Source organism: Talpa europaea (genome assembly GCF_964194135.1).
Source record: "Talpa europaea genome assembly, chromosome: 14".
Lineage (NCBI taxonomy): Eukaryota > Metazoa > Chordata > Mammalia > Eulipotyphla > Talpidae > Talpa > Talpa europaea.
In genome coordinates this window covers 61,275,006-61,300,229 of record NC_140082.1, presented here as the reverse complement: position 1 = coordinate 61,300,229, position 25,224 = coordinate 61,275,006, and the positions used below count along the sequence as shown (strand labels likewise).

The 25,224-nt window shown below is 48.4% G+C and overlaps 1 protein-coding gene across 1 annotated transcript in view; it reads left to right on the top strand.

The window, feature by feature from the left end:
• The window catches only part of TMEM63A (transmembrane protein 63A), a gene marked incomplete at both ends in the record, with an annotated part of 28,316 nt that extends 3,092 nt beyond the window's left edge, over positions 1-25,224 (top strand). Inside the window, 20 exons of the mRNA XM_084253799.1 lie at positions 2,573-2,636; positions 3,576-3,613; positions 6,024-6,166; positions 7,461-7,512; positions 7,940-8,048; positions 8,851-8,921; positions 11,243-11,323; positions 11,567-11,690; positions 11,786-11,919; positions 13,006-13,143; positions 14,323-14,476; positions 17,527-17,633; positions 17,772-17,858; positions 18,300-18,365; positions 20,858-21,020; positions 22,165-22,270; positions 22,406-22,573; positions 23,317-23,432; positions 23,798-23,860; positions 25,057-25,224. Of these exons, the coding sequence (XP_084109925.1) occupies positions 2,573-2,636; positions 3,576-3,613; positions 6,024-6,166; positions 7,461-7,512; positions 7,940-8,048; positions 8,851-8,921; positions 11,243-11,323; positions 11,567-11,690; positions 11,786-11,919; positions 13,006-13,143; positions 14,323-14,476; positions 17,527-17,633; positions 17,772-17,858; positions 18,300-18,365; positions 20,858-21,020; positions 22,165-22,270; positions 22,406-22,573; positions 23,317-23,432; positions 23,798-23,860; positions 25,057-25,224 (2,152 nt within the window). The remainder of the gene's footprint in view (positions 1-2,572; positions 2,637-3,575; positions 3,614-6,023; positions 6,167-7,460; positions 7,513-7,939; positions 8,049-8,850; positions 8,922-11,242; positions 11,324-11,566; positions 11,691-11,785; positions 11,920-13,005; positions 13,144-14,322; positions 14,477-17,526; positions 17,634-17,771; positions 17,859-18,299; positions 18,366-20,857; positions 21,021-22,164; positions 22,271-22,405; positions 22,574-23,316; positions 23,433-23,797; positions 23,861-25,056) is intronic.

The following is a 25,224-nucleotide window of genomic DNA, read 5'->3' as shown; positions in this document are numbered from 1 at the left end:
TTCATTTTTAAAATTGATCAGTTTAGGGCTGTGCACAAAGCAAGGTGGATTAAGAGGACAGTGGGCCCATAAATGAGTCATCTTTCTTCTGGGTCAGTGTGGCTGATGGCTCTGACTCAGTCTGCTTCCAGCGAGTCTGCTACAAAGCACAGAGTCACTTGGCCAGACCTCATGTCCTCCCAGTTCCACCCTGGGCTCTTAGGGTGCTCTGTTTACTTACCTGAAGTGGAAGAATGTATTCTAGATCTGCACAACTGGAATTTCCAGCTCCAGTGCACACCCCAGGATCTTGCATCAGGTGGAGCAAGAGGAAGTGAGTTGGGAAAACACATGCCCTGACCCAGGCTGCCCCACCCCAGCCTCCTGGTTGTTCACCCTCCATTCTTTTTTTTTTTTTTTTAAGATTTATTATTTTTGTTTTTATGCATACAAGAGCTAGGGTACAGGCCAGAGGTGTGGGGGGCGGGGGTATGTATGTGAGAGGATTCACCAGAAACAGAGTGGGGAGCAGAATAGGCAGATTGACTGAAATACACTGCTGAGGGGAGCAGCGGCGGGCGAGTCAGGAGAGGTCTGCTGCGCCATGTGGGTTGCTCCCTGTGGTTAGCTTCATAGGTTGCATCTTAACCCCTTGCACCACCAGGGAGGCCCTCACCCTCCATTCTTGCTCCAAGGCAGCACTTGGTGAAATGTGGCCAGTGTGGGAGGGGGGAGAATCATAGCAACTGGGAGGAGAAGGTGTATCTGTGACTGCACCTGCCTTCCCCTTGGGTTCTACTCTGTGAGCCCCTGGGTGGGTGATGGAGCCTGTTGCTTTAGCTGCACTGAAGCTTGAAATTGTGTGTGGGGAAGCTTTTGAGACATCTAATGCATTTTCAGCACAGTCATCCCTAGGAGGGGTCACATGCTGCAGTAGAAAAGAACATTGCGGGGGTGGGGGGCCTCCCTGGTGGCACAGGGGTTAAAGTCTCAACACTATCAAGCTATCACCAGCCACTGCGGCATGAGTTCAATCCCTTGCCACAGAGCTGACCCACATGGCGCAGCAGACCTCTCCTGCCTCACCCGCTGCTCCCCTTAGCAGTGTATTTCAGTGGATCTACCTGTTCTGCTCCCCACTCTGTCTCTGGTGAATCCTCTCACCCTCCCCGTACCTCTGGCCTACAGGTCAGTTCTTGTATGCATAAATAAATAAATAAATCTTTTTTTTTTCTTTTTGCGGATCTACTGAAATACACTATTGAGAGGAGCAGCGGGTGAGTCAGGAGATGTCGGCGTGGCTTGTGGGCCAGCTACCTGGCCGGGGATTAAACTTGTGCTGCAGTGGCTGCAGATTGCTTCATAGTGCTGAGACTTGCACCACCAGGGAGTCCCAAATAAAATAAATCTTAAAAAAAAAAAAGAACACTTGAAGACCCTCCGTTTCCTTGGCTGTATGATCTCGCTCAGGTCCCCAGACTTGTGGCTTGTTTCCTATGTCCTTGCTTTCCCACAGCGTTACTTTGCAGGTCAAATGAGACACAGTTCTGTGAAGGCTTTGAAAGTTGAGTTTCACTAAGTGTCAGGTCATTAGAAGTGGGAGGGTGGAGCAGGAGTAGGGAAATCAGGAGTGAAAATTGACCTCTGATTCATGTGCACGGCGCATTTTTTTTTACGGCTACTTCAATCAGAAGAAGGAATCTGAGGGCCTCCCCGGTGGCGCAGCGGTTGAGCGCTGGGTTGCGAGACTGCGCGCGGCCTTTGCGGCGCCGGTTCGATTCCCGGCTGCTCCCCGGCCACCAGAGGAGGGTCCCGCATGGTGCGCAGACCTCTCCTGCCGCCCGCTGCTCCCCTCAGCAGTGTACTTCGGTCCTTCTGCCTGCTCTGCTCCCCGCTCTGGCTCTGGTGAATTCTCTCACCCTCCCGCGCTTCTGACTGTACCCAGTGCATGTATAAACAAAACAAACAAACAAACCAGCAAACAAATAAATAAAGCATGCCTCTATTAAAAAAAAAAAAAAAAATTAAAAAAAAAAAAAAGAAGAAGGAATCTGATTAAAATACTACATTATAAAATATCATAGTTCGTCAACACTAAAACACACATTTTGACATTTTCTTGTCTCTGAAACTGATATATTACTTATTATCAATGGTGGGCCTAGCTCAATTGGCAGCTATTTTTCCTTCTTAGTGGTTCCTAGAATAAGTATTTTCCTTATAACCAGTGATGTCTTTGAGTTAATAAAATATAGTACCTATTCCAAGTTCTTTTTGCTATATTGGGAAATATGCTGTAAACAGGTAACATTTTGGAGTTGCTTTAGGTAGACCAGTCTCTGTGCTGACTGAGCAAGAGTGTGGGGGTTGAGGTCATTTTACCTCATGTTACTCATCCATGTAACATAGCGTTTTAGATCTTACCAAACCTCAGAATGGCCGCTGACTTTGTCTATATTTTTCATAGGTGAGTTGTATTTTGTCCCTGCCGTTGAGGGCTGATAGCTTTGGTCCTGAGCTCTAAGAGGAAGCAACACTTGAGATCAGCTTTTAGATGTTTTGAAAGAGTCCTCTTTTTTTTCCTTTTGTCCAGTGAGTCCAGATTCCAGAGATTGTCATCTTCCTCCTTAGGGCAACCCGACTTGGAAAATGAACTGGTAGGTATCAAAGGAATAGCGTGGGTCTTGGCTAGTGTGAGAGGAGGGGTGTGAAGGGGGGACCAGCAGTAAGGGGTGCTGTTGTGCCCTTGTTCAGCCATTAACTTAGTACCCTGAATCTTAAGAGCTGGTGAGAGCTCTTCTCTGTACCAGCAAAGACACCTGAACTTGGAATTACCACAGGAAAACTGTCAGTTGAGTGCCTGGGGATCCTGAGATTTGATTAACTCTCAGACAGAGAGCTGTTCAGTCCCCTGTGGTCCCAGCCCTGGTCTCTGTTACTGCGCTTAAGGCTTTGTGTGATCAATAAGGATTGACTTGCCTGCTGGCTTATGAGCCACATGTCGGCAGGAACATTGTCCTACCCAGCCCTGTTTCCCGCCACCTCACACCCAGTAGATGTTTAGTAATTGATGAACAGATATCTGTCTTTCCCAGCAAGTGATCGTCCAGCTTTAGGGAGTATTAAATTTTAGAGAGTTGATGGACAATCAGTCTTATAAACGTCATTGTTTTTTCTCTCTAAGTTCCACTCCAGGGAACTATCTAACTGATAGGTTTGTTTCCTGTCTTTTGTCCCCAGTCTCATTCAGTCATTTAGAAGCAACCAAATAGAAGCCCAGATCCATTTCTCCAGAGCTGCCCTGAGCTCTTGATTCAAGTTTCATGTTTTGATCCTGGAACATGCGTAATTCCACAAATGGTCAAAACTGGAGAGGTTTTCGCAATAATTCCAGGCACAGTTGTGAAGGACAAGGAGTATGCAGGCTCTGACACATTTGGGTCAAGGGAGTAAATTACTGAGTTTGGGACAAAGTGCTGTTTTTATACTACAGGACGTTTGATGGTTATTTAATGCCGAAAAGAATGATTATACTTGCCCCCTAAGACAGATGTTGGAAGCTAATTAGAAGCTAATCCCTGATCTCTCTGTTTCAGGGATGCTGCCCCTGGCTGACGGCCATCTTCCGCCTGCAGTGAGTATAGCACTGGCCGTTGGGGGCACTTTGGGTGGGTTTATTTGGTGTTTGGGCCATCAGGAGGAAAGAGACAAGTTGCCTGATCCTGAGGTAGGGTCTGCTAGATACTGTTCAGTTTAGGTCCAAAGTAGTATGTGGGGTGAGAATAAAGATGGCTCACACAGCCCCTGTACAAGTTATTTTTTTGTTTTAGACAAGAATTTCATCTACTTACCGTTTAACACTGATCTGTTTGAACGGAAGCTCTGTGGGGCAGTTTGGGGAAATATTGCCTAACAAGTTATGTGATTAGTTATGATCATAGGGAGTGTGCCCCATTTCAGACATGTTGAAATATGAAAAGAACAGCTTAAAGTTGATGAAATATGGTAGTTATTGGACGTTGGTTAATATGTCTTTCTAGGTCTCAGTTTCCCTGACTATGAAAGGGGACAGAGATCTCATCTGCTCTGCCTAGTCACATGAATAATACATGTCAGAGTGTGATGTAGAACATGGGATGGACTTTAGTGGACTGGCTCCCAGGGGTGCTTTAGAAGAACCCAGTCATCTCTGGACTGGAGCAGGAGGAAGCAGGAAGAGGTATTTCGAGGGTATAAGAGGCAGATCGGTCAACTCACCCTTCCCTGTCTCCCACAAAATCATGTCACTAGGATCCATTTCCTCCTAATGGTGAAATTAATAAAATTGAGCTTTTTGCATAGTGCAAAAAGCACTTTGCATAGTGCACATACAGAAAAGACTCAATGAGAAGAAGTCTTGTTCCCATGGCTCTCCTTCTGATGGGGCTCACAGCCTGTTTTCCTTTGACCAGCCATTCTCCATGGCTCTGGCTGCTTGGGGCTCAGGCCAATCCCCTGGGCTCTGGATCCCACTTTCAGCCTGTGTAAGGTGGAGCAAAACCAGAAACATCGACTCATCATTTTCATGGTAGCCAGCAAAGGCTGGTAACAGATTCGCACTGTGCTCACTCGCTCATCGCACTGGCCATGTTCAAGGTCCAGTGACCCCTGAGCTCCTCTTGGTGTGGGCGCGCCTTCTGTTGGTGGGGCTGTCGTGTGTGTCCAGCTGTGTTTCCTGTGTCTCCTGCTTTGCCATTTTAGTGCTATATCAGATATATTTTTCCATTTGAACTCCCAGTGTTTTTGCTCTTCTAGCCCCCTAAAGGATTACCCTTTGGCTTTTTAAAGCTGCAGTTAAATTTTAACAGCTGCTCTCGGCCAACACTGCAGCTGACACTTAAAGAGACCTCTTAGTTTCCTTTTAAATTGACTTTCCCAGCAAGATAAGGAAGTTAGAAATGTGTCTTAAAAAAACCTTTTGCTGAAAATTGCTCATTTGTTGGTCTTAATCTTCATGAATAATTTTTAGTAAACATGTTTTGTGGCAAATTATGTGCATTTTGGTAGCTCCATTATAAATGAGAAACTGTGTAGTTAATCACAAGACTTTGTCCTCCAGTTAAACAATAAAAAGGAGTAAGGTTAGCAAGCGTATTTCTGAGCATCTACCATGCCTGGTGACGGATCCCCGTTGCCTGTGTGAATCCTGCAAAATTGCTGCGGTGGCTGGCATGAAGTGGCCTGGCTGCTCTGGGCTCCAGCCTCAGGTCCTTCTGGAGCGGGCTATGCAGGATCCCGCTGTGGTATGACTGTTGTCTGCAAAGCCCATGTTCTGCCCCTTCCAGACCTGCCTTTTTATTTACTTCCCCATACAGTGCTTTCCTGGCCTTCTGGAGGTCGGCTGCTCAAGGCACCTCACTGTCAGGAGAGCAGGAAAGAGGGAGACCCCCTTTTTCCCCATAGCATGAAAGCCTGGCTGGGAGAACCCTGGATTTTCTGGGTTCCCTCAATGACTTGGAGCTTCCAGATATGGCACTGAGGATGGGGAAAGTCACTCTGGACCAGGGCTAGGAGCCGGGGAGGCAGGGTGCACAGGGCCTCCCAGGGAGACTGAGGGGAGGTGAGAGATAGTTCAGGAGCCGTGAGCATGGATGCTCCCATCTTCATCAGAAGGAGAGTCCCAGTAGCCCTCTTGTCCGTGGCTTTGCTTGTTCACAGAAGCTGGGTAGGGCTGTGGGATCACTGTGTTTATGCGCATCATCCCAACACAGATGTGGGTGCACATGTTTCTAGAAAAAGTACAAATGCATAGTAGGTTCCTTCCTGGCAGTGTGGTGTAGGGACTAAGAGGGCAGACATGGAAGGTCCCCTCAAGGATCTGCTATTCCAGGCTTTGTGAGTGCAAACATGCAATTTGTTTGTACCTCTGTTTCTTCACATATAAGAGGGGGATAAATTAGAACCCACCTTATGGGATTGTCGTGACTAGCTGAGGTTAGGTGCGAGGCCCCAGAGCACAGCCTCTCGCGTAGCTCACTGAGATCCCATGTGTGTGTCTTGGCCAGCGACGACCAGATCCTGGAGTGGTGCGGGGAGGACGCCATGCACTACCTGTCCTTCCAGAGACACATCATCTTCTTGCTGGTGGTGGTCAGCTGCTTGTCCCTGTGTGTCATCCTGCCTGTCAACCTCTCAGGAGACCTGCTGGGTAATGACTCCTTGTCCTCATCAGAACAGTAGTGCTGGCGAAGGGACTCATTGTGGAGGGCCCCAGGGTGCATGTTCATGTTCAGATGTGAGAAGGGCTCAGGGTGACTTTCTGAACTTTTCCACTTGCTTAAGTATCTGGAGAAGAATCCACCCCTCAACCTGGGCCAAGAGTGGGGCCCCTAGTACCAATTTATGTTTCTATCTAAATAGGAGGGAAACAAATGACACAGAAACAGTAATTCCAAAGAGCACCTGCACCCCTATGTTTATAGCAGCACTGTTTACAATAGCTAAGCTTTGGAAACAGCCCAAATGCCCAAAAGTAGATGACTGGATCAAGAAGATGTGGTACATATACACCATGGAATATTACTCAGCAATCAAAAAGATAGACACATGCAGTTTGCAGCAACATGTTTGGAGCTAGAAGGGATCATGCTCAGCGAAATAAGCCAGAAAGAAAAAGAAAAATACTGGATGGTCTCACTCATAGCAGGAATTTAGAAAACCTAAATAAGAGACCAGGAAAAAGACTAATCAATGCAAAGTAATAATCAAAATCAACAAGCAACTATAAACCAGAGACATACTACGGGGGGAGGGGTGTGGAGATTAGGAAGGGGTGGGGAGAGGAAGGACTAGAGTCAAAATAAGGGGGGTGTGCAATTGTATGGGGAATATAACCAAAATGAAAATGCATACATTGTACAAAGATGAAAAATGATGTAAGAATTATAAAATAAAATATTTTAAAAAAAGAAATCATTAAAAAAATAAATAGGAGGGAAAAAAACCTTCAAGGTTTATAGATTATAGGGCTTTCAGAGAGCATTTTATACTTTCCTGCCATCACCCAGATTAGGAAGATCCATAATAATGGATCCAGAAGATATTTGTGATGGTCAAGGTCAAAATCAGACTGTGAAATTGTATTTCCAATCATAGGAGTCCAGCCTCTGATAGTCTAGCATGAATCCACTTCTATGCCAGTGAATCCCAACCTTGTTTTTGAGAACAGTTAAGGCGTTTCTAGATTTCTCACAGAGTGCCACAAGCACATCAAAACAAGATGAATTTAAATTTTAACTGTACCCACGTGAGAGGTTGAGAAGCTTAGAGAAAGCAGTGACTTTGATGGGTATAGCTGTGAAATGCCTGGGTGGCGGCACTGACCTTTCGCCTGTCTGGCCATCTCCTGCTCTTCCTTAGAGCTCCAAAAACCCAGGCTGGTTATTTTCCCTCCTTCTTCCCCAGCGTGACCCTAAAATTAAGTAATCTGTGTTTCTCTTTAGATAAAGACCCTTACAGTTTTGGGAGGACAACAATAGCAAACCTACAGACTGAGTGAGTATGGGGCAGGAGGCCATGAGGGCCTTGGTGGGTGAGACCAAGGAGAGGTGGATTCTGGAGCCCTGGGTAGCCAGAGGGAGGCTGCAGTGGACAGGCCAGTGTCTGAGCACCCCATTGCACCTAGTGTTCCTAGGCTGTGGGCACAGACACGCCCCAGGTAGCAACTGTTTTGCAGGGGTTTTAGGAAATACAGATGGCCCTGTGGCTGTGGGGCTTACTTGTCAGGACAAGGGGCCTCTCTAAAGATTCACTGTGGGCTGAGGGCACTGGCTGGACTGCTTCTGTTGGAGGCATCTGTTGCGATGAAGCCATTGGCCCTCAGCTCAGTGCCATGAGGGTCACCGAGCCCCAGCCATGGCACCCGCCCCTGCTGGGGACCACTGCTCTGATGGCAGGTGGTGTGTCCCCCACCCTGCCCCAGCAACAACCTCCTCTGGCTGCACACCGTCTTCGCCATCATTTACCTGTTCCTCACCGTGGGCTTCATGCGGCACCACACCAAGTCCATCAGGTACAAAGAGGAGAACCTGGTGAGTGAGGCTGGGGTGGGATGTGTGTTGGGGAGGGTTTCAGGTGGGAGCCAGAGAGGCACCCCGGGTTTTGTCCACAGGCCACAAAGGCAGGGAGCTTTAAGGAGGGGTCTCTGCGGAATCTGGCTTATCTCTTTCTGCTCGAAGTTAGCATGCACTGTTTTCTTTTTCTGATAAATTGTTGCAGCACTTAGATATTTCCTGCCTATTCTGCCAACTAACCCTGAGGTTTGTGGGGTTTAGATTTGTAGTTACTTATTCTAACTAGCTTCCATGAAGTCAGATTGAGAGAAGACCGCTCTCTCTTTGAAACCCACAGCTTGGTAAAAGCAGGGGGAGTTTTCTATTACCCTTAGTTCTTACTTAACATTCTTAGAAACTAACTTAAAGCAAAAATAATGTATAATGAAGCCAGGTTCTCATAGACCAGGATTATTTTTGTCATTATTATGAAAAAAGGTTGATTAGAAGGACGTCATTTGGGGACCTGCTGTTCTTGGCCCTATGCCTGGGTCCTCCTCTGATCAGCTGTGTGACACCATTTGAGTCATTTACCCTCTGGGTTCTTTCTCAGTCTCCTGTCATGTAGAGGAGACTTGCAGAATTGCTTTGGAATGTGTTTTTGAACAGTCTGGAAGAGACACTGTGTAAATAGCCTGCTGTGGGGCTCTCCCAGGCACAAGGAACACAGAGCCTTCTGAGGTCCCTTTGCTTTCTTTCTAGAAGCTGAAAAGCATGGAAAATCTGGGTCCCTGGCAGACTGGCTTGCCCTGGTGACATCTCCCATGTCTTTCTCCGGCAGGTAAAGAGAACCCTGTTTATCACAGGACTCCCCAGAGATGCCAAGAAGGAGACTGTGGAGAACCACTTCCGGTAAGGAGGGCTGTGAGAGGGGAAGGGGAATAAAACCCCCACCCAGATAGGACTAGCACAGTTCTGTGAGTCATGTGTCTTAGTGAACCCCCTTCTTCCACTGGGCACCCAGGTGACATCTGAGAAGGACCTGGCCCTGCCCGATAAGTATCAAATCGCTGCTATGTGCTAGTGCTATGGAAGGGCTGAGAACTGGGGTGACCTTGACAAGCAGCCATGGGTGCTCCTGGCAACTGTCAGAGTCCTGGCCAGGGTGTGGGTGCAAATAAAAATACTGAGAACACATGTGAAAAGAAAGTGATTCACCCGGGGTTCCCAGGCATCAGCTTAGCAGAATATGAGTACATGAGACAGAGCTAGCCCTAGAATTGGAGGGGCCTGGGGCCCTCTGAGCATTCACTGGTTTGTCATCCACCCAGCAAGTGTCTCTTGAGAAAGCACTGTGTCCAGAGGCTGTCCTCACACAGCTCTCCCCGAGCTGTCTTCTAGCCCCTCCCTCTGGCAGCTCCCACTGACCACCTGCAGCAAGGGTTCCTGAGGTGGAGGCTGGATGAAGGGTGCGCCTGTGCACTCTGGCATGGGTGCAGGAAAGGGGGCACCAGCAAAGGGGGTCAGCTGCCCAGGAAGCCTCCTAGGCCCCGGGATTGGAGGGCTTGAACCTGGGCTGGGAGCAGAGGTTTCTTCTGTATGCAGGCCTCACCTGTTCAGTAGCCACGGATTTGTAGTGTGGACTAGGGGCTGGCTAATGTCTAGCTGCAGTATTTATGAGGAACACTTGTTAAGTAAATTATTAGTATAAACAGAACCATGAAATGAATGCTTAAAATTTATTAACCTCTTCAGCAACTCAAGTTTTTTTTTTTTTTTTTTTTTTGCATAGAAACATTGGATGGTGGAATAATTCTTTTCTCTATTTCTTGAATGAGGGCCCCAAAGTGCTTCCTCGACACCATTTGGAAATAATAATTCCACTTAATGTATGATTTCAGGGAGGGAAAAGTACCTTCATGTCCATACAAATGATGAATCATACTTTCTCCTCTTTGGGGAGGAAACATGGAGCAGACGCTGTTGCAAAGTGACGCCTGCACCCAGTGATGTGTGACTGCCCTGTAGCCGTGGTGCTTGCGCTGGGTTTCTCTTCTTCAGAGCCTTCTTGGACCTGAAATTGGCTTCTCAATTAATTGAATGACTGACACGTGTCTGGGTTGTCTCACTAAAATACAAACTCAGCCAGGCTCTATCCCCAGTACCTAGAACAGTGCCTGGTGCATTGTGGGTGGGGATTTCCATGGCCCAGGGATTCTGGGAGCTGTAGGTTCATTGTGTGTATACGGCGAGCGAGCATCACATAGTGGCTGTGGCGTGGGCCCTGGAGTTGGGCTGCCTGGATTCACATCCTGGCTCACACATTCACTGGCTGTGTGACCTTGGGCAGTCTTTAATGTCTCGGATCCTTATTCTCACCTGTAAAATGAGGATAAAACCTTACAGGTTATCCTTAGAGAATTAAATGAGTTAAAACTCTGATAGTACCTGGCCAGCAGTAAATACAGATAGAACGCACTTATAAGTATGTTGCTGTTATTGTTACCTGTGTGTAGACATTTTCTGGACTGAGGGTCCTTTGCTTTCATTAGATTTAAAAAGCCCATACCCTTCAAAATAAGTCACAAACTGAATAGGATTTCAGTGATGATCTGAGGTAGATATGACCCAGAACATGGGGGGCGGTGTTGAGGGGACAGCAGATAGTGTTACTTTCCCCATGAGAAGTGCCAGCTGATTTAAAGCCAAATTGGTATAGACTTGTCAGTTTCAGGCAGGTACTTTCATGCTATTAAAAAAGACCTCTTTGGGGACCTCCCTGGTGGCGCAGGGGGTTAAGACACAACCTGTGAAGCTGTGTGCAGCCACTGCAGCATGAGTTCAATTCCCTGGCCAGCCAGGGAGTGACCCACATAGTGCAGCAGACCTCTCCTGATTCACCTGCTGCTCTCCTCAGCAGTATGTTTCAGTCTGTCTGGCTGTTCTCTTTCCCCACTCTGTCTCTGGTAAATCCTCTTACTGCCCCCTCCCCACTACCCTCTGCATCTCTGGCCTGTACCCCAGTTCTTGTATGCATAAATAAATCTAAAAAAAAAGAAATATGTATTTTAAAAAAGACCTCTTTGTATTAAATTTCAAAATTCTCCCCTTTGGTAAAAGAAAAGAGGTCTCTGCGGACACGGGTGAGTGCTCTGCCACCTTTGGGGTCTCTCTCCTAGGGGGTTCTCTTTTTCCAATGCCTGTCTTTTGCCTCCGGCCCATTCTGGGCACAGGGACGCCTATCCCACGTGTGAGGTGGTGGAGGTTCAGTTATGTTACAATGTGGCCAAGCTGATTTACCTGTGCACGGAGAGGTAAGGGAAGCTGCAGGTGCGCCTTCCATGGGGTTTGACACCTACCCCTCTAAGGTGCCACCTTCTGTTCCTGTTGGCCTTGGCTGCCCCACCTGGCAAGGGTGGGGGGAGGGGGCTCTGCCCTCGTCCTGTTCAGAGAACTGGACTTCTGGGTCTGGGGGTGACAGACAGTCAGATAGGGGTGTAGGGTCCATACCACAGGACTGTGAGTCTGAAGTTTGTCCCCGACTCCCCCCACTGCAGAAACAAGACTGAGAAGAGCCTGACCTATTACACCAATCTGCAGACGAAGACAGGCCAGCGGACCTTCATCAACCCCAAGCCCTGCGGCCACTTCTGCTGCTGTGAAGTGCAGGGGTGTGAGTGGGTGAGAGCCCACATCCTCCATGAGAGAACAGGCACTGGGGTCCCCCTGATGCCTGCACAGGGTCACATCATGATGAGGGATGTGTCCTCTTGTAGGAGGACGCCATCTCTTACTACACGCGAATGAAGGACAGGCTGATGGAGAGGATGACAGAGGAGGAATGCAGGGTCCAGTACCAACCCCTGGGGATGGCCTTTGTCACCTTCCAGGAGAAGTCCATGGCCACCTTGTGAGTGTTGACCCTGCCAGGTCCTTTCTTGGATGGCTCCCTTATCCCCCGCTAGATAACTTGTGCCTCGTGGCTGGAGATGCACACTGCAGAGTCATCCTCTCTGGAATTTGTCTGTGGCACTTTCTTGCCCCTCTGGTTATGTGGGTGGTGGGGTGAGGGGCATGTGCAGCCATCCACACTCATTTTCTTGGTGGCCTAGTTGCTGTTTTGTGATATTCGAATATAGGTCACACGCTGAGCCCCTTCTGGGTCCATGTGGCCTGACCCACTGCCCTAGAGGCCCCATTGACTCTGTCCTACATTTTCTGCTTATGGACTTCCATCTCCCCACAAATGCACAGGGAACTCACTGGGTGGGGAGACTAGCCCTGGGGATGGGGTCTTCCTAGTGCACCTCGGCATGGGGCTCTAGTTCATAAAGTGCTTGTATGCTTGGTATCCGGGGTCACCTTGCCTTGAGCATGGCAGGAGAGAGATGCAGAAAGGAGGTGGCCAAGCAAGTGGCCCTTCCTCAGCCTTGGGTGCTGTGGGCTGTGGGAACAGTCTTCTGGATGTGCCCCACAGACCTTGACTGGGCCTAGAGGAGGCCAGAGGACAGAGGAGGGGTGTCCTGAGACAAGAGTGGGACACTTGGTGGGTTCTTTCTGGAGGGGGGAAGAGTGGGAACCATGGAGATGGAGAATGTTGAGGTGGGAATCCTGAGGAGGGAAATCCCAGAGTCAGAACGGGACTAGGCCCCAAGCAGACTGGTCTATTGAGGAAGAAGTGAGGGCACAGAATGGGCAGGCTATGCACTTGCAGCAGGATGTGACAGGTGCTCCGGCTTCCTGGGCAGGATGGAGGGGGTGCCCCTAAGGAGGAGCTGAGTGTTGGGACAGCGCAAGTGGCTGGGGAGCAAGAGTCAGATGGCGGCACAAAGCCTGACTGGGAGATGCCTGTCTTTCATAGCATCAGTTAAAATAAATTAGTAAGAAAACCAAGGGCTTGTGCTACATGCCTCCCAGTCCTGCTCGGTTTCCATTGACATATATGTCCATGGTAGCCGAGTGGTCTGGGCGCTGACCCTTATGCATTCTCTGGTAGCATCCTGAAAGACTTCAACGCCTGCAAGTGTCAGGGGCTTCGGTGCAAAGGTGAGCCCCAGCCATCCTCCCACAGCAGAGAGCTCTGCACCTCCAAGTGGAATGTCGACTTTGCCACTTACCCCGAGGACATCTGCTGGTGAGCCCCCAGGGTGAAGGGGCGGGAAAGAGCCCCGGTGCTGGTGCCAGGTGGGGGCTGCCCCATCACCTGAGCACAGGTGTGAGCCAGCACTACTCTGCACCCCTATGGGCCTGGGGTGGGTGGTTCTCTGTGTCCATTCTCCACTGCTACCTTCTGGCATCTGTGGTATCTAGTAGGAATATTAGTGAGCTACATACATATGTAGTTTTATACTTCTATGTAGTCACATTAAAGAGGTAAATGGTTGAAATCAATTTAAACTCTATCTCTTCCTACATATCCAAAATATTATTTCAAAATGATAATTTTTTTTAATTGAGATATTTAACTCTCCTTTTCATACTCGGGGGGCTTTGAAAGCCGGTGTGTGTTTGAGACTTCTGGCTATCTTGATTTGCACCAACCACGTTTTAGTGCTCAGGAGCCACATGTGACTTACGGCTGCGGTACTGGACACTGTAGCCTTAGGTCAAGTGTCAGCCACCTCTTCAGCCTGGTCACATGCTGGTGAGCTAAGCCATGCTCCAGAGCCCTCATCAAGCCTAAAGCATGGTGCTGGGGTTGGGGAGGCGGAGGCGGGGAAGGCAGCCCTGCAGAGACGTGGGCACCACTGGCAGCCTGGCTAGCTCTTGTCCAGAGCAAACTTAGAGAGCTTGTTTCCACTGGGCAGCCGCTGACAGTTCTGCTCTTGGGTTCATAGACCTTTCTGTACTTGGCAATGGTTTGTATGTCTGTTCTTGGTGAGAATGGGAGGCCAAGGCAGTTCCATTTGGCCCTGTGTGTCTATGGCCCCTGTTCCCTCTACCTTGCACTCCAGCCAGCACCCCACTTGAAAGAATAGTCATCAAGCTTTGTAGACATGCCTGGGAAATGCCATGTCAGCACTTGTTTGATTAGCTTAGGTGCTCATGGCACCTCACTCAAGGTGGGGTGGCGTGTTATCAGTGAATAATCTGTTTTCCCTCAGAACTCACAGGGACCCAAAATTTGATCTTCCTATCACTGAAGGTCAGTGCACAGAACTTGCCTGTACTCCTGAGGTAGAAATGAGACCTCAGCTAGAGATGGCAGGCTTATCTCTTGGCCTTCGGATATGCCTGAACTGAGGCACCATTGGTGTTTAGGCAGCTGAACCTGGGAGATGAGCCTCTCCCCTCTGTGTCCTTCCCTCTGCAGGAAGAACCTCTCTGTCCAGGGCTTACGCTGGTGGTTCCAGTGGTTGGGCATCAATTTTACTCTCTTCGTGGTGCTCTTTTTCCTGACTACACCCTCCATCATCCTGTCCACCATGGACAAATTCAATGTCACCAAACCCATCCATGCGCTGAATGTGAGTCACCATTCTGCAAGGCCTGTTTCAGGAGGGCTGCCAATGAGAGGGTATGGTGTGTGGGGAAGGAATGGGGATAAGGAATATGGGGAGCATTGAGCCAGGAGTCCATGTTGTTCTATTCATGTCTTTCCTAGTGTGCGGGCATATTTGTATTTATTACAATATCTTTGTAGTGATATCATGCAGGTTTCCCTCGCTATCTGAGAGTAGAGGAGAACACAAAAATTTTCATAAGCCAATATGATTCAAAGCAAAGAAGCAATTACCATTAATTTATATGGAATTTTTTTTTGGAATTTCCAGTTCCTAAAACATACCAAATAGCATATGAAAGCTAAAATGACACACAGCAAAAGCAGACATGATGTGATAAATGTGAGTGAGGTAGTTCTGGGGGAGGCAGCTGGGTGGTGCTACTCTTGCTGTTTGCATCATGTGCTACCTCTAGACCGGCTACTGCAAAATTGAATGTTATTTTTGCTTTGTGACATAAAAATGAAACCTTGGTTATTAAAAATGAAACTTCTTCAGATTTCTTTTAGTAAAATTACGAAATAGTATAGATCTTTCATAAAAGTGAAGTGGTATCATGCAAACTTTGAAAACTTTGAAAAGTGGGTGATACATACACATACATAAGTACATATGTTTTGTAGACATATATTGCTTTTGGAATCAATCTACATGTTCAGTAGCAGTCATTTGAGTTGAATGAGGTATATTCAGTCTGACCAAATGTTAAGCATCCTTTAAAAAATTACATTATCTTTGTGGCAGATGGAGGGGTTTATAATAAAAGCAGGAAATAAAGCTGTTTATTTCCTGTTTCTAAGCAGTGGCTATAGGTCTGTGCCAGCGATGCATATGTTGGATGAAAGATACAGGGAGTGGACAGGAAGAAATGAAAAGAGCTTTGTGGAATGGGGTGGCAGGATCAGGAATGAGTTACTTCTTTTATGTTTCTGATAATCTTTTTTTTTTAAAAGATTTATTTATTTATGCATACAAGAGCTGGGGTACAGGCCAGAGATGTGGGGGGCGAGAGGAGCCACCAGAGACATAGTGGGGAACAGAACAGGTAGACTGAATGAAATACACTGCTGAGGGGAGCAGCAACAGGAGAGGGCTGCTGCACCATGTGGGTTGCTCCCTGGCTGGCCGGGGATTGAACTCTTGCTACAGAGGCTGTGGATTCCTTAACCCCTTGCGCCACCAGGGAAGCCCTTCCTGATAATCTTGTAATAAGGTCATTTGCTTTAGATAGGTAATGAATGACTTGAAATTTTTCAAGGAAAATAAAACAACTTCAAGGGATTTATAATAGCTAAGTGCACCCTAAATTGGCATCTACCTACAAAGAAGTTGGTTTCCCATAATTGGCTTTGTGGAATTATCACCCTATAGCTCTTTTTTTTCCTATTCCACCTTGGCTATCGGTCAGTCCTGGGGAAGCATGCTGGACCAGAGGTTCTCCCTTTGCCATTCCCAAGCAGGTGAATTCTGAGCCTTGATTTTTCATCCTCTAGCTGGGCAACTACGTGCCACATTACATGCCTGTGGGACTGCTAGAATAATGGTCAGATGATCTGATGTGCAGTGAAGGTCTCTTCTGACTTGATAAATAATAAAAATACACAAAACTACATTGAGCAGTTCTGTTTGAATTTTAAGCATGTAAATATTCATTGCTTTGCCAATCTTTTGATACATGATCCAGGTCTGTTCTTTTAAGGATGGGCCTGCTGATTATAGAGCTTCCCTTTTTCTATTTTATATAAATCACACCCTTCATTGTCTGTGATTCCAGTTCTGGAATTTATTTATTTATGCATACAAGAACTGGGGTACAGGCCAGAGGTGTGGGGGGTGAGAGGATTCACCAGAGGCAGAGTGGGGAGCAGAACAGGCAGATCTACTGAAATACACTGCTGAGGGGAGCAGTGGGTGAGTCAGAAGAAGTCTGCTGCGCCATGTGGGTAGCTCCCTGGCCAGGGATCAAATTTGTGCTTAAGTGGCTGCGAATAGCTTCATAGTTCTGCAACTTAACCTCCTGTGCTATCAGGGAGGCCCCTGTTCTAGAATTTAAAGATACTTCCAAAGTCATTCTAGATATCATTTCCCTCTGCTTTTTCAGTCAGTTTACTCTTTCTAATTCAAGAATGTTTTAGTAATTAGCTTTTGTCAAATCTTTTGAAGTATCCAAATAGTTTTCAAAGAATTTTTCTTTTTATATGCCCACTTAATCAGAGAAAGGAATAATTTAATCAAATCATGTAATCACAGTAAGTACAACTGGTATAGCTGGGTTTGGGCAGAAGCACCACGCAGTCCTAGTACAGCTAAGGCTGGGTGGGCAGGCCACCTGGGGAGGGGCCCTGGCCTCAGCATTCAATCTTCCCTTGGTATCAGTGATTGGTTTTCTGTAGGGAACTGAGAAGTTATTTATCTGGTCAGTAAGACAAGTGGAGTACTGCTGTATGTGAAATTGCTTTCTTTGCTCTAAAGAGCTGTACAGGTACAGTTTACTCTTAAACAACTCAAAGGTTAGAGATACTCCCCCTGTCTCACCTCCCACATGGTTGAAAATCTGTGTATACCTTTTGTTCCCCCCACAGCTTAACTATAGTCACAGTCATACCTTGATATCCTTGGGAGATTGACTTTAGAACCTCCCCCACTCCCCACTGAATTCTTGGATGACTAAGCCCTACAGCCAGCCCCCTTATTCCTGGTTCTGCGTGCGTTGCATCGGCCAACCAACATTCAAAGTTGAGTTGAGTCCATGATGCAGAACTCATGTATATGGAGACCAACTGTATTTAATGAAAAAAAAATTTGCATATAAGTGGACTCATACAGTTCAAACTGTTGTTCTAGTCAACTGTATAAGGTGCTATAATTGTCTATTAAGCCAACATTATGGAATACCTACCTTGTACCAGGTGCAACGTTAGTTCTGAGAGTCAAGGATACCTGAGCCCCCAACAGTCATGATCTCAGAGCCTGTGGCCCCCAGCCTCTTGCCTACTGTGTCTCTTGTTTCCTAGAACCCAATCATCAGCCAATTCTTCCCCACTCTTCTCCTCTGGTCCTTCTCGGCCCTGCTCCCCACCATCGTCTATTACTCTACGTTGCTGGAGTCCCACTGGACCAAGTGAGTGCCGGGAGTTGTAGTTCCCTCTCCTGAAAGTGTGTCTGACACCCCCACCCCCCCACCCCTGGTCAATGGGGACTGACTAGAGGCACCTGGAGCAGTTGGGGGACTGTGGTGCTCACCTCTGACTTCCCGCAGGTCAGGGGAAAACCGGATCATGATGACCAAGGTCTACATATTCTTGATCTTCATGGTGCTCATTCTGCCCTCCCTTGGCCTCACCAGGTAATCACCACCTCCTGCTCTAAATTCAGAATCAAGGTCATATCTGGAGAACTCTGTCCACAGAATGGAAATGGTTTGGGAGTAGATGCACATCCTTAACAGCCTTTCAGCCTGTGAGCCCACTTAGAGGCGACTGTGCTGGTGCATTGATGCTCTTGGAGGACTTTTTTCTTAAAAATTAAAAAAGATTATTTTTTTAAAGTTTGTAATCAAAATTTATCATAACCTTCCACTTAGGAGAGTCTAATTTTGGCTTTGTTCATCTCAAGGAAGAGACATTTCTGTAATTGCAGGTCTTGATAAATTACATTGTAGTAAGTGACATCTTAGAGAGTAAATCTTGAAATTTGGCCTGTTTATAGAGCAAATAAAAATTGAAAATGTGTAGTGATCATGTGATATGTTGGAAATAAATTCTTATGGGATTCATTTGTTTTTCAGTTTGGATTTTTTTTTCCGGTGGCTCTTTGACAAAACTTTCTCGGAGGAGGCCTCTATTAGGTTGGAGTAAGTATCAGCCATATAAAAGTTTTTTTTTTAATTTTTTTTTTAATTTTTGGAGTCCATATTGCGTTTGGGACCATGCCTTGGTGAATGTCCCACAGTGGTCTGGCTGGGGCTGCATTGGGGGGAAGTAGCTGGTGCTTCAGAGAAGATGCCTTCCTGCTGGAGACCTTGGGGCCTGGGGTATCGCCATCACCCTTGCCAAGTTCCTGGCTGGACTGGGCTGGGCTGGGCTGGGCTGGGCTGGGCGTACCGTGGGAGGTGACCCACTTTGTGCTCTGAGTGCAGAAATGTGGTTAATCTTTTAGGCCAAACTCAATTAATGATAGTCTCACTCATTCTTTGAAACCTACTTACTGAGAAAGAGCCTCCTGGGAAGAAGGAGCTGCTGGTCTCAATGGTGCCTGGGGCAGGGGAGGGCAGGAAAATACTGTTTAAACATTGCAACCAGAAACAACTGTCTGATCTGGGAATCATTTTTGCCAGGAGAATGGAGTTACATTTATTGCTGATGTGTGTCCTTGTTTGTATGTCAAGTTAGTACCACACCCACTTAATAGTAATACACATATATATTTTTAAATTGTATTGTTTTTTATTGAGATCGTGTTGGTTTACAACACTGTATATGATTTAGGGCTATCGTTAGGGTCACACCTCTTCAGATGTTTGTTACCACACCATACCCACCACCAAAGCACCCAGAATTTCCCACAAACTCTATTGGCATTCCCCCTGCCCCCACCATACTCCCCACCCGTCCCATCCCCTATAGTAGCCTCAATTCTGCAGTCAGATTTCTGTTTTGGTTTGGTTTTATCTGTCCCTTTGTTTCTCTGTATTCCACATGTGAGTAAAATCATCCTGTGTTTGTCTTTCTCCTTCTGACTTATTTCCACTTAGCATAATCCCCTCAAGTTTCTATTCATGTTGTCCCAAATAGCAAGATTTCAATAATACCTATTATTTAGGAAGGCACATGCTAAATGCTTAATGTTTTTTTTTTCCTCATTTCTCCTTTACAACATACTACCATGGTACAGTGAAAAACTTGCCCCGTATTCAGCTAATCCTGACATAGCTGGGGTTTAACCTTAGCCCCTGCTGTGCGACACATTAGGTCCTAACATAGATCCTGAGGTTCAGGGCTTTTCCAAACGCACAGCAAGGTCTGGCAGTGCTTACCTGGAAGGAGAGAGTGAATTATTTTAAATGAGTTCTTGCTGGGTAAGCTGCAGACTCGGGAGCTGGCAGTCACAGACACACATGACCAAGCTGCCCTTGTCTAGGTTGACAGTGACTTCCAGATTGCCAGATCCAGTGTGAGCCGTCAGTCCTCATCCTAGGCCATCTGTCAGCAACATCTCACACACTCATCTTACCTTCCTCCTTGAAACACTCTTCACTGAGTCCTGAGGACCCCATCTCCCTGTAATTCTCCCCCTCCCCCACTCCCCCTCAGCTTTGTTGGTGTGTTCTGCATCACCAAGCTCCAGACATCAGCTGCCCGAGGACTCAGGCCCCATCCTCTACCCATATTCCTGTCTCGGTGACCTCAGCTGGACCCAGTGTCTATAGCGCTTAAGTATGAATGGAAACACTGACGATGTCTATACTTTTAACTCCAGCCCCTGCCTCCCAATATCCTACTGCCTGCCGAAGGCCCTCCTGTATTTCTGTGGGCATCTCAGACTATACCTGCCTGAAACCAGACTCCCAGACTTTCATCTCCAAATCTACTACTCCCTGAAATGTCCCCTACCATGACTCTCTTTCTCTGGTTGCTCTGGCAAAAAATCTTGGGGTTCTTCTTGTTTCCACTCTTACCCTCATATCCCACACCCAGTCCTTCAGTAAACCTGGGCAGCTCTCTCTCTACCATAGACAGATCCAGGATCTGACCATGCTCACCACTCTACCATGTTTGCCCTCGTTGCAAATGGAGCACACAGTACCCACCTGTGTGACCCCCTGTCCCTGGAACCCTCACCACAGTCAGACCCAGCCCCCCACCCCTTCTGGCTATATGCTGCCCTACTCCCTGGTCTTCTCTTCTGTTCCCCACCCCTCAATCTGCTGCCATGCCATGCATGAACATTTGGGGGCTATTATGTGTCATCTCTGCTTAGAATGCTCTCCTCGCAGGCTTCTCAGAGACTCTTTACTCTTCCACATCTGCACAAATATCATCGAATTTGAAAGGCTTCTCTGACCACCCTACGCAACATAGTAAACCTCATCCCAGATGCTTTGTTTTCCTCTTAGCATCCCAGTATACAGTGTATTTCTTTGTGTCCCCCCAATAAGGATGTCACCTTCATAAGAGCAGCGACAGGGGGTTAGCTTCATTCTCGGTGCCTAGAACAGTGCATGGTACAGATGCGTGCTGCACATGTGTGTACTGAATGGAGGGATCCAAGCGCCCTCTCTCCCTCTGGGGGGAAGAACGGAGGCTCTCCAGGCTCTCAGCTCACATACCTGGCCTGGTTCCCCAGGTGTGTCTTCCTGCCTGACCAGGGTGCTTTCTTTGTGAACTACATCATCGCCTCGGCCTTCATAGGCAATGGCATGGAGATGCTTCGGCTGCCAGGCCTCATCCTCTACACCTTCCGCATGATCATGGCCAAGACAGCAGCTGACCGCAGGAACGTCAAGCAGGTACAGGCTGGAGGGGCAGGTGGCCTCTGACTCCCCCTGGAGCTTCCCTATTATAGCCATTTGCCCTCCTGCGTGTGAGCACCAGGCATTGTGCCAAGCATTCTCCACACAGGCACAGGCTGCTGCTTTGGGGAGCTGTGTGAGAATGGGGTGTGCCTTCATAATCCCCCACTCTAGCTCACAGATTGTAGGGAGAGTTCAGACTTTTACATTTTATCCACACACACACACACACACACACACACACACAACTAAACACATTCCTTTTCCATGGGCATCTATTTGCATAAATTTTTTTTAAAGATTTATTTATTTATGCATACAGAACTGGCGTGTAGGCCAGAGGTGTGGGGGTGAGATGATTCACTGGAGACAGAGTGGGGAGCAGAACAGGCAGATCTACTGAAATACACTGCTGAGGGGAGCGGTGGTGAGACCGGAGAGGTCTGCTGCACCATATGGGTAGCTCCCTGGCTGGGGATTGAACTCATGCCGCAGTGGCTGGTGATAGCTTGATAGCGCTGAGACTTTAACTCTTGTGCCACCACGGAGACCCCATTTACATAAATTCTTAATTAGCACAGATGTTATAACATTTTGGACTTGTGGCATTCACTCCAAGATTTTGTGAGCGGGTGGTGTGCAGTTGGTTCTTTTATTCTCTTTTGCCACTGGGGAAAGTTGGAGGGGCACAGAACCTCCTATGAGATTGGCATTACAGGTCCCCCTACTTTATAAATCACAGACTGGGCCATAGGGAGGTTAAGCACTTAGCTCAGGAGATGTGGCTGGAAGATTCAGGGCTGATGCTGGACTTGATGCCAACATCTGTGGGGAATCACTCCGCAGTCTATCTTCAGATGCACCTTCTCTGCCCCCAGGGGCTCACAATCCTGTTGGGTAGACAGGATTCAAACTGGAGAAAACTAGCAAAGCATGAGTCACTGTTCCTTGGGAGGTCTGAGCATGAGCTGAGGGAAATGGAGCAGGCTGAGGAGGGCAGAGGGCCTCAAAGAGTGAGAGTGGCCGTGAGTCTCCCATTTCCAAAGTGCTTCTCTACCCTGCTCTCCCCTCCCCACCCAGAGTATTTGGAGGAGGGCTTGGGGTGAAATAAGCCTGTGAGCTCCCCATTACCTCCTCTCAGAACCAGGCCTTTGAATATGAGTTTGGAGCTATGTACGCATGGATGCTGTGTGTCTTCACCGTCATCATGGCCTTCAGCATCACCTGCCCCATCATTGCACCATTTGGTGAGTAGCCCTCATGCTGGCCCCAGGGTAAGTGGAAGCTTGATTCTGCCAAGCACCCCAGGAATACCATGAGCAAACAGTTACCCTCAGAGGGAAAGGGGCAGAGGTCCCTAGCTCACAGCCTTGCCTCAACAGGCCTCATCTACATCCTGCTCAAACACATGGTGGACCGGCACAACCTCTACTTTGTCTACCTCCCAGCCAAGCTGGAGAAGCGGATCCACTTTGCAGCTGTGAACCAGGCATTGGCTGCTCCCATCCTGTGCCTCTTTTGGCTCTACTTCTTCTCCTTCGTGCGCCTGGGTGAGGGCCCCTTAAACCTGGCAGAGGGAGCTGGGTGTGTGTGGAGGCAGCCGGTCAAATCCCTCACTGTTTTAATAGCATCAACTTGGTATCCAAACAGAAGGTGGTACCCAGGCTGAGGGTCGGTTGGGTGCAGTGTTGACAACCCAGCCCCTAAGCTAGCCAGAGCATAAGTGTAATCTGGGAAAGACCAGGTCAGTTGCCCCAGACAGCCTTAGAGAGATGACGGTCCCTTTGTTGGCTCTGGAGGGGCTGAACCACTGGAGATGGGGATCTGGTCTAGGTTGTTCTTTGGGGTGGTGATGGGTCCAGGCCCTCACACCTCACAGTGTGGAGGAAGTGGGAACATGCAGGAGAGAAAATTGACACTCTTTAGAAGAAGAAAAAGGCAGAAGAAATGTGTGACACTGTCTTACCTGGGTGGCGGTGGTCGGGGGGGCATGGTATAGGGGTGCTCCATTTCACCAGACCCAGGACAGTGAATACTGGAGGGACTGACCAAGCAAGGAAGCTGGCAAATTGACATTGACTTGCTGAGCCTTTAACAGCAGTCTGACTAGGGAGTGCCAGCTGTTCCCTGGCATTCTTCTGTGCTCCTATGAAGCACAGAAGACACCTTACCCGATGCTGGGGTGGGGATGCCGCCTCATGCCTTGTCTTCTTTCTCTGCCTGAGAGAGATGTCACACATGCTTCCTGCGCCAGGTGTGGCACCCTTCCCAGGCTGACGTTCCCTGTCCCCAGGTCTGAAGGCCCCTCTTACCTTGTTCACCTTCCTGGTGGTGCTGTTCACCATCCTGGTCTGCCTTGGCTATACGTGCTTTGGGTGCTTCAAACATCTCAGCCCTCTGAACTATAAGGTAAAGGACCCTTCCCTCATGCTGCCCAGCCAGGACCCCGGAAGAGGAGGGCTCACTCTTCACCCCTCCTCCCCGTCTTCACATTCTCAGCACACCCACCGCCTTCTCCAGATTATATTTACCCATGGGGAAGACGTGGGCAGTGGAGTGCAGCATGTACTCCCCTCCCCCACCCTGCCCTGCTCCCTGCACTGCCCCCATCCTCTCTGGGGCTGTGGCTGGGAGCCCAGTGCCAGCTGGTACTGTTTTTCTGCATGTTGATAGTCTGTTTGTTTGGAGGGTGTTAGTTCAGGAAGATCGGTTTTGTTTAGATCGGTTTTGTTAGATAGGTTTTGTTTATCATTTATTTTTGCTGTTATCTGCAGACAGAAGAATTGTCAAGTGACAAAGGAAGCGAGGCAGAGGCCCCCCCGCCTGCACCGTTCACAGTAAGTTATGGTTACCTCAGCACCGAGCGCTCTCGACAGCCCCCCCCAGATGGGCCTAGCAAAACTTAGACTTTGAGCATCTCTTGTTGAGAGAGAGTTCCCTTGAGCAGGTGGCAGGCAAGTTTCTGAACTAATGTCATTGGAGAAGGAAGCCCCAGTCCCTCTGGGCATGTTATCACAATGTGGGGGATGTCCCCACCCCCCATGGTTTCAGTTCCCTGCTCACTTTCCTTTTTTGCATATTTAATGTTTGGTGAGTTTGTGCCTCTACTGAAGGATTTCACCAGGCCCTGTGGTTTGAGGAAGCTTTATCGTGTTTCCTCAGTACCTGCCTGTGTGCGGTCCCCTGCTAGGCACCAACAGGGTATCAAACTCCCTCCCCTTTGAATTCATCAAATGAACGTTGCCCCTGCTTTGAAGCAGAGTTCCGGGTCTCACGTCCTCCCTGCGTCTCCCTACCTCTGGCCTCCAGGGTCCTGCTCCTAGGCTGGGGCTGTGAAAGGATCATGGAGCCACTGAGTCTCACAGCTGTGACCACTAGCCTTCCTTGGGAGGGAGGGAGGGAGGGAGGGGTCCTCAGTAGCAGTGTCTGTCAGTGGCTGCCTCCCAGGTGTCAGGCACTGTCAGTATCTGTCCTTAACCAGCCGCCAGGAGAAGGTTCTCAGATTCATTACCCAGACACCTATGGGTGTGCCTGCAGACCAGGGAAGAGGCAGGGCCCGTGGGTGATAGAAACCCTCTTTCTCTGCCTGGGTCTGATGAAGAGAGCAGGGCTTCTCCTGGAGTTGGCAGCTGAAGCCTGGGATGGACAGATTCCTTCAGCTTTCCAGAACTCCACAATAGCATCCTAAGCCTGTTCTGTGCAGACAGATTGGTTTCTTAAAGAGAGTGAGAACTTCCCTGCACCAGGAAGCTTTGTTTCCTCTGAGAAATAGGCGTGCTTCCTCTACGATCCTGAGAATTACATGAGTGGTTGTGTCTTCTGTATCTTCCTAGTAGCTCTGGCTGCTAGGACGGTCTGCAGCTGGCAGATTTGGAGTCCTGCTGTCCTAAGTCGATGCTGTTTTTCTTTATGTGTCCTTTAAAAGCGTTGTTTATGTCCTTCTGCAGGGCGGCGCGAGGGGCAGTGGGGAGAAATGGGGTCTGGAATCTCACGCCCACCCCACCTAAGCACTCATGCCCCTATTTGCTTGCAGCCCTACGTGCCCCGGATTCTGAACGGCTTGGCCTCAGAGAAAACAGCCCTGTCCCCCCAGCAGCAGCAGACCTACGGTGCCATCCACAACATCAGCGGGACCCTCTCAGGGCAGCACCTGGCCCAGAGCCCTGCAGACAGTGTGGCAGCTGCCTACCAGGAGGCCTGA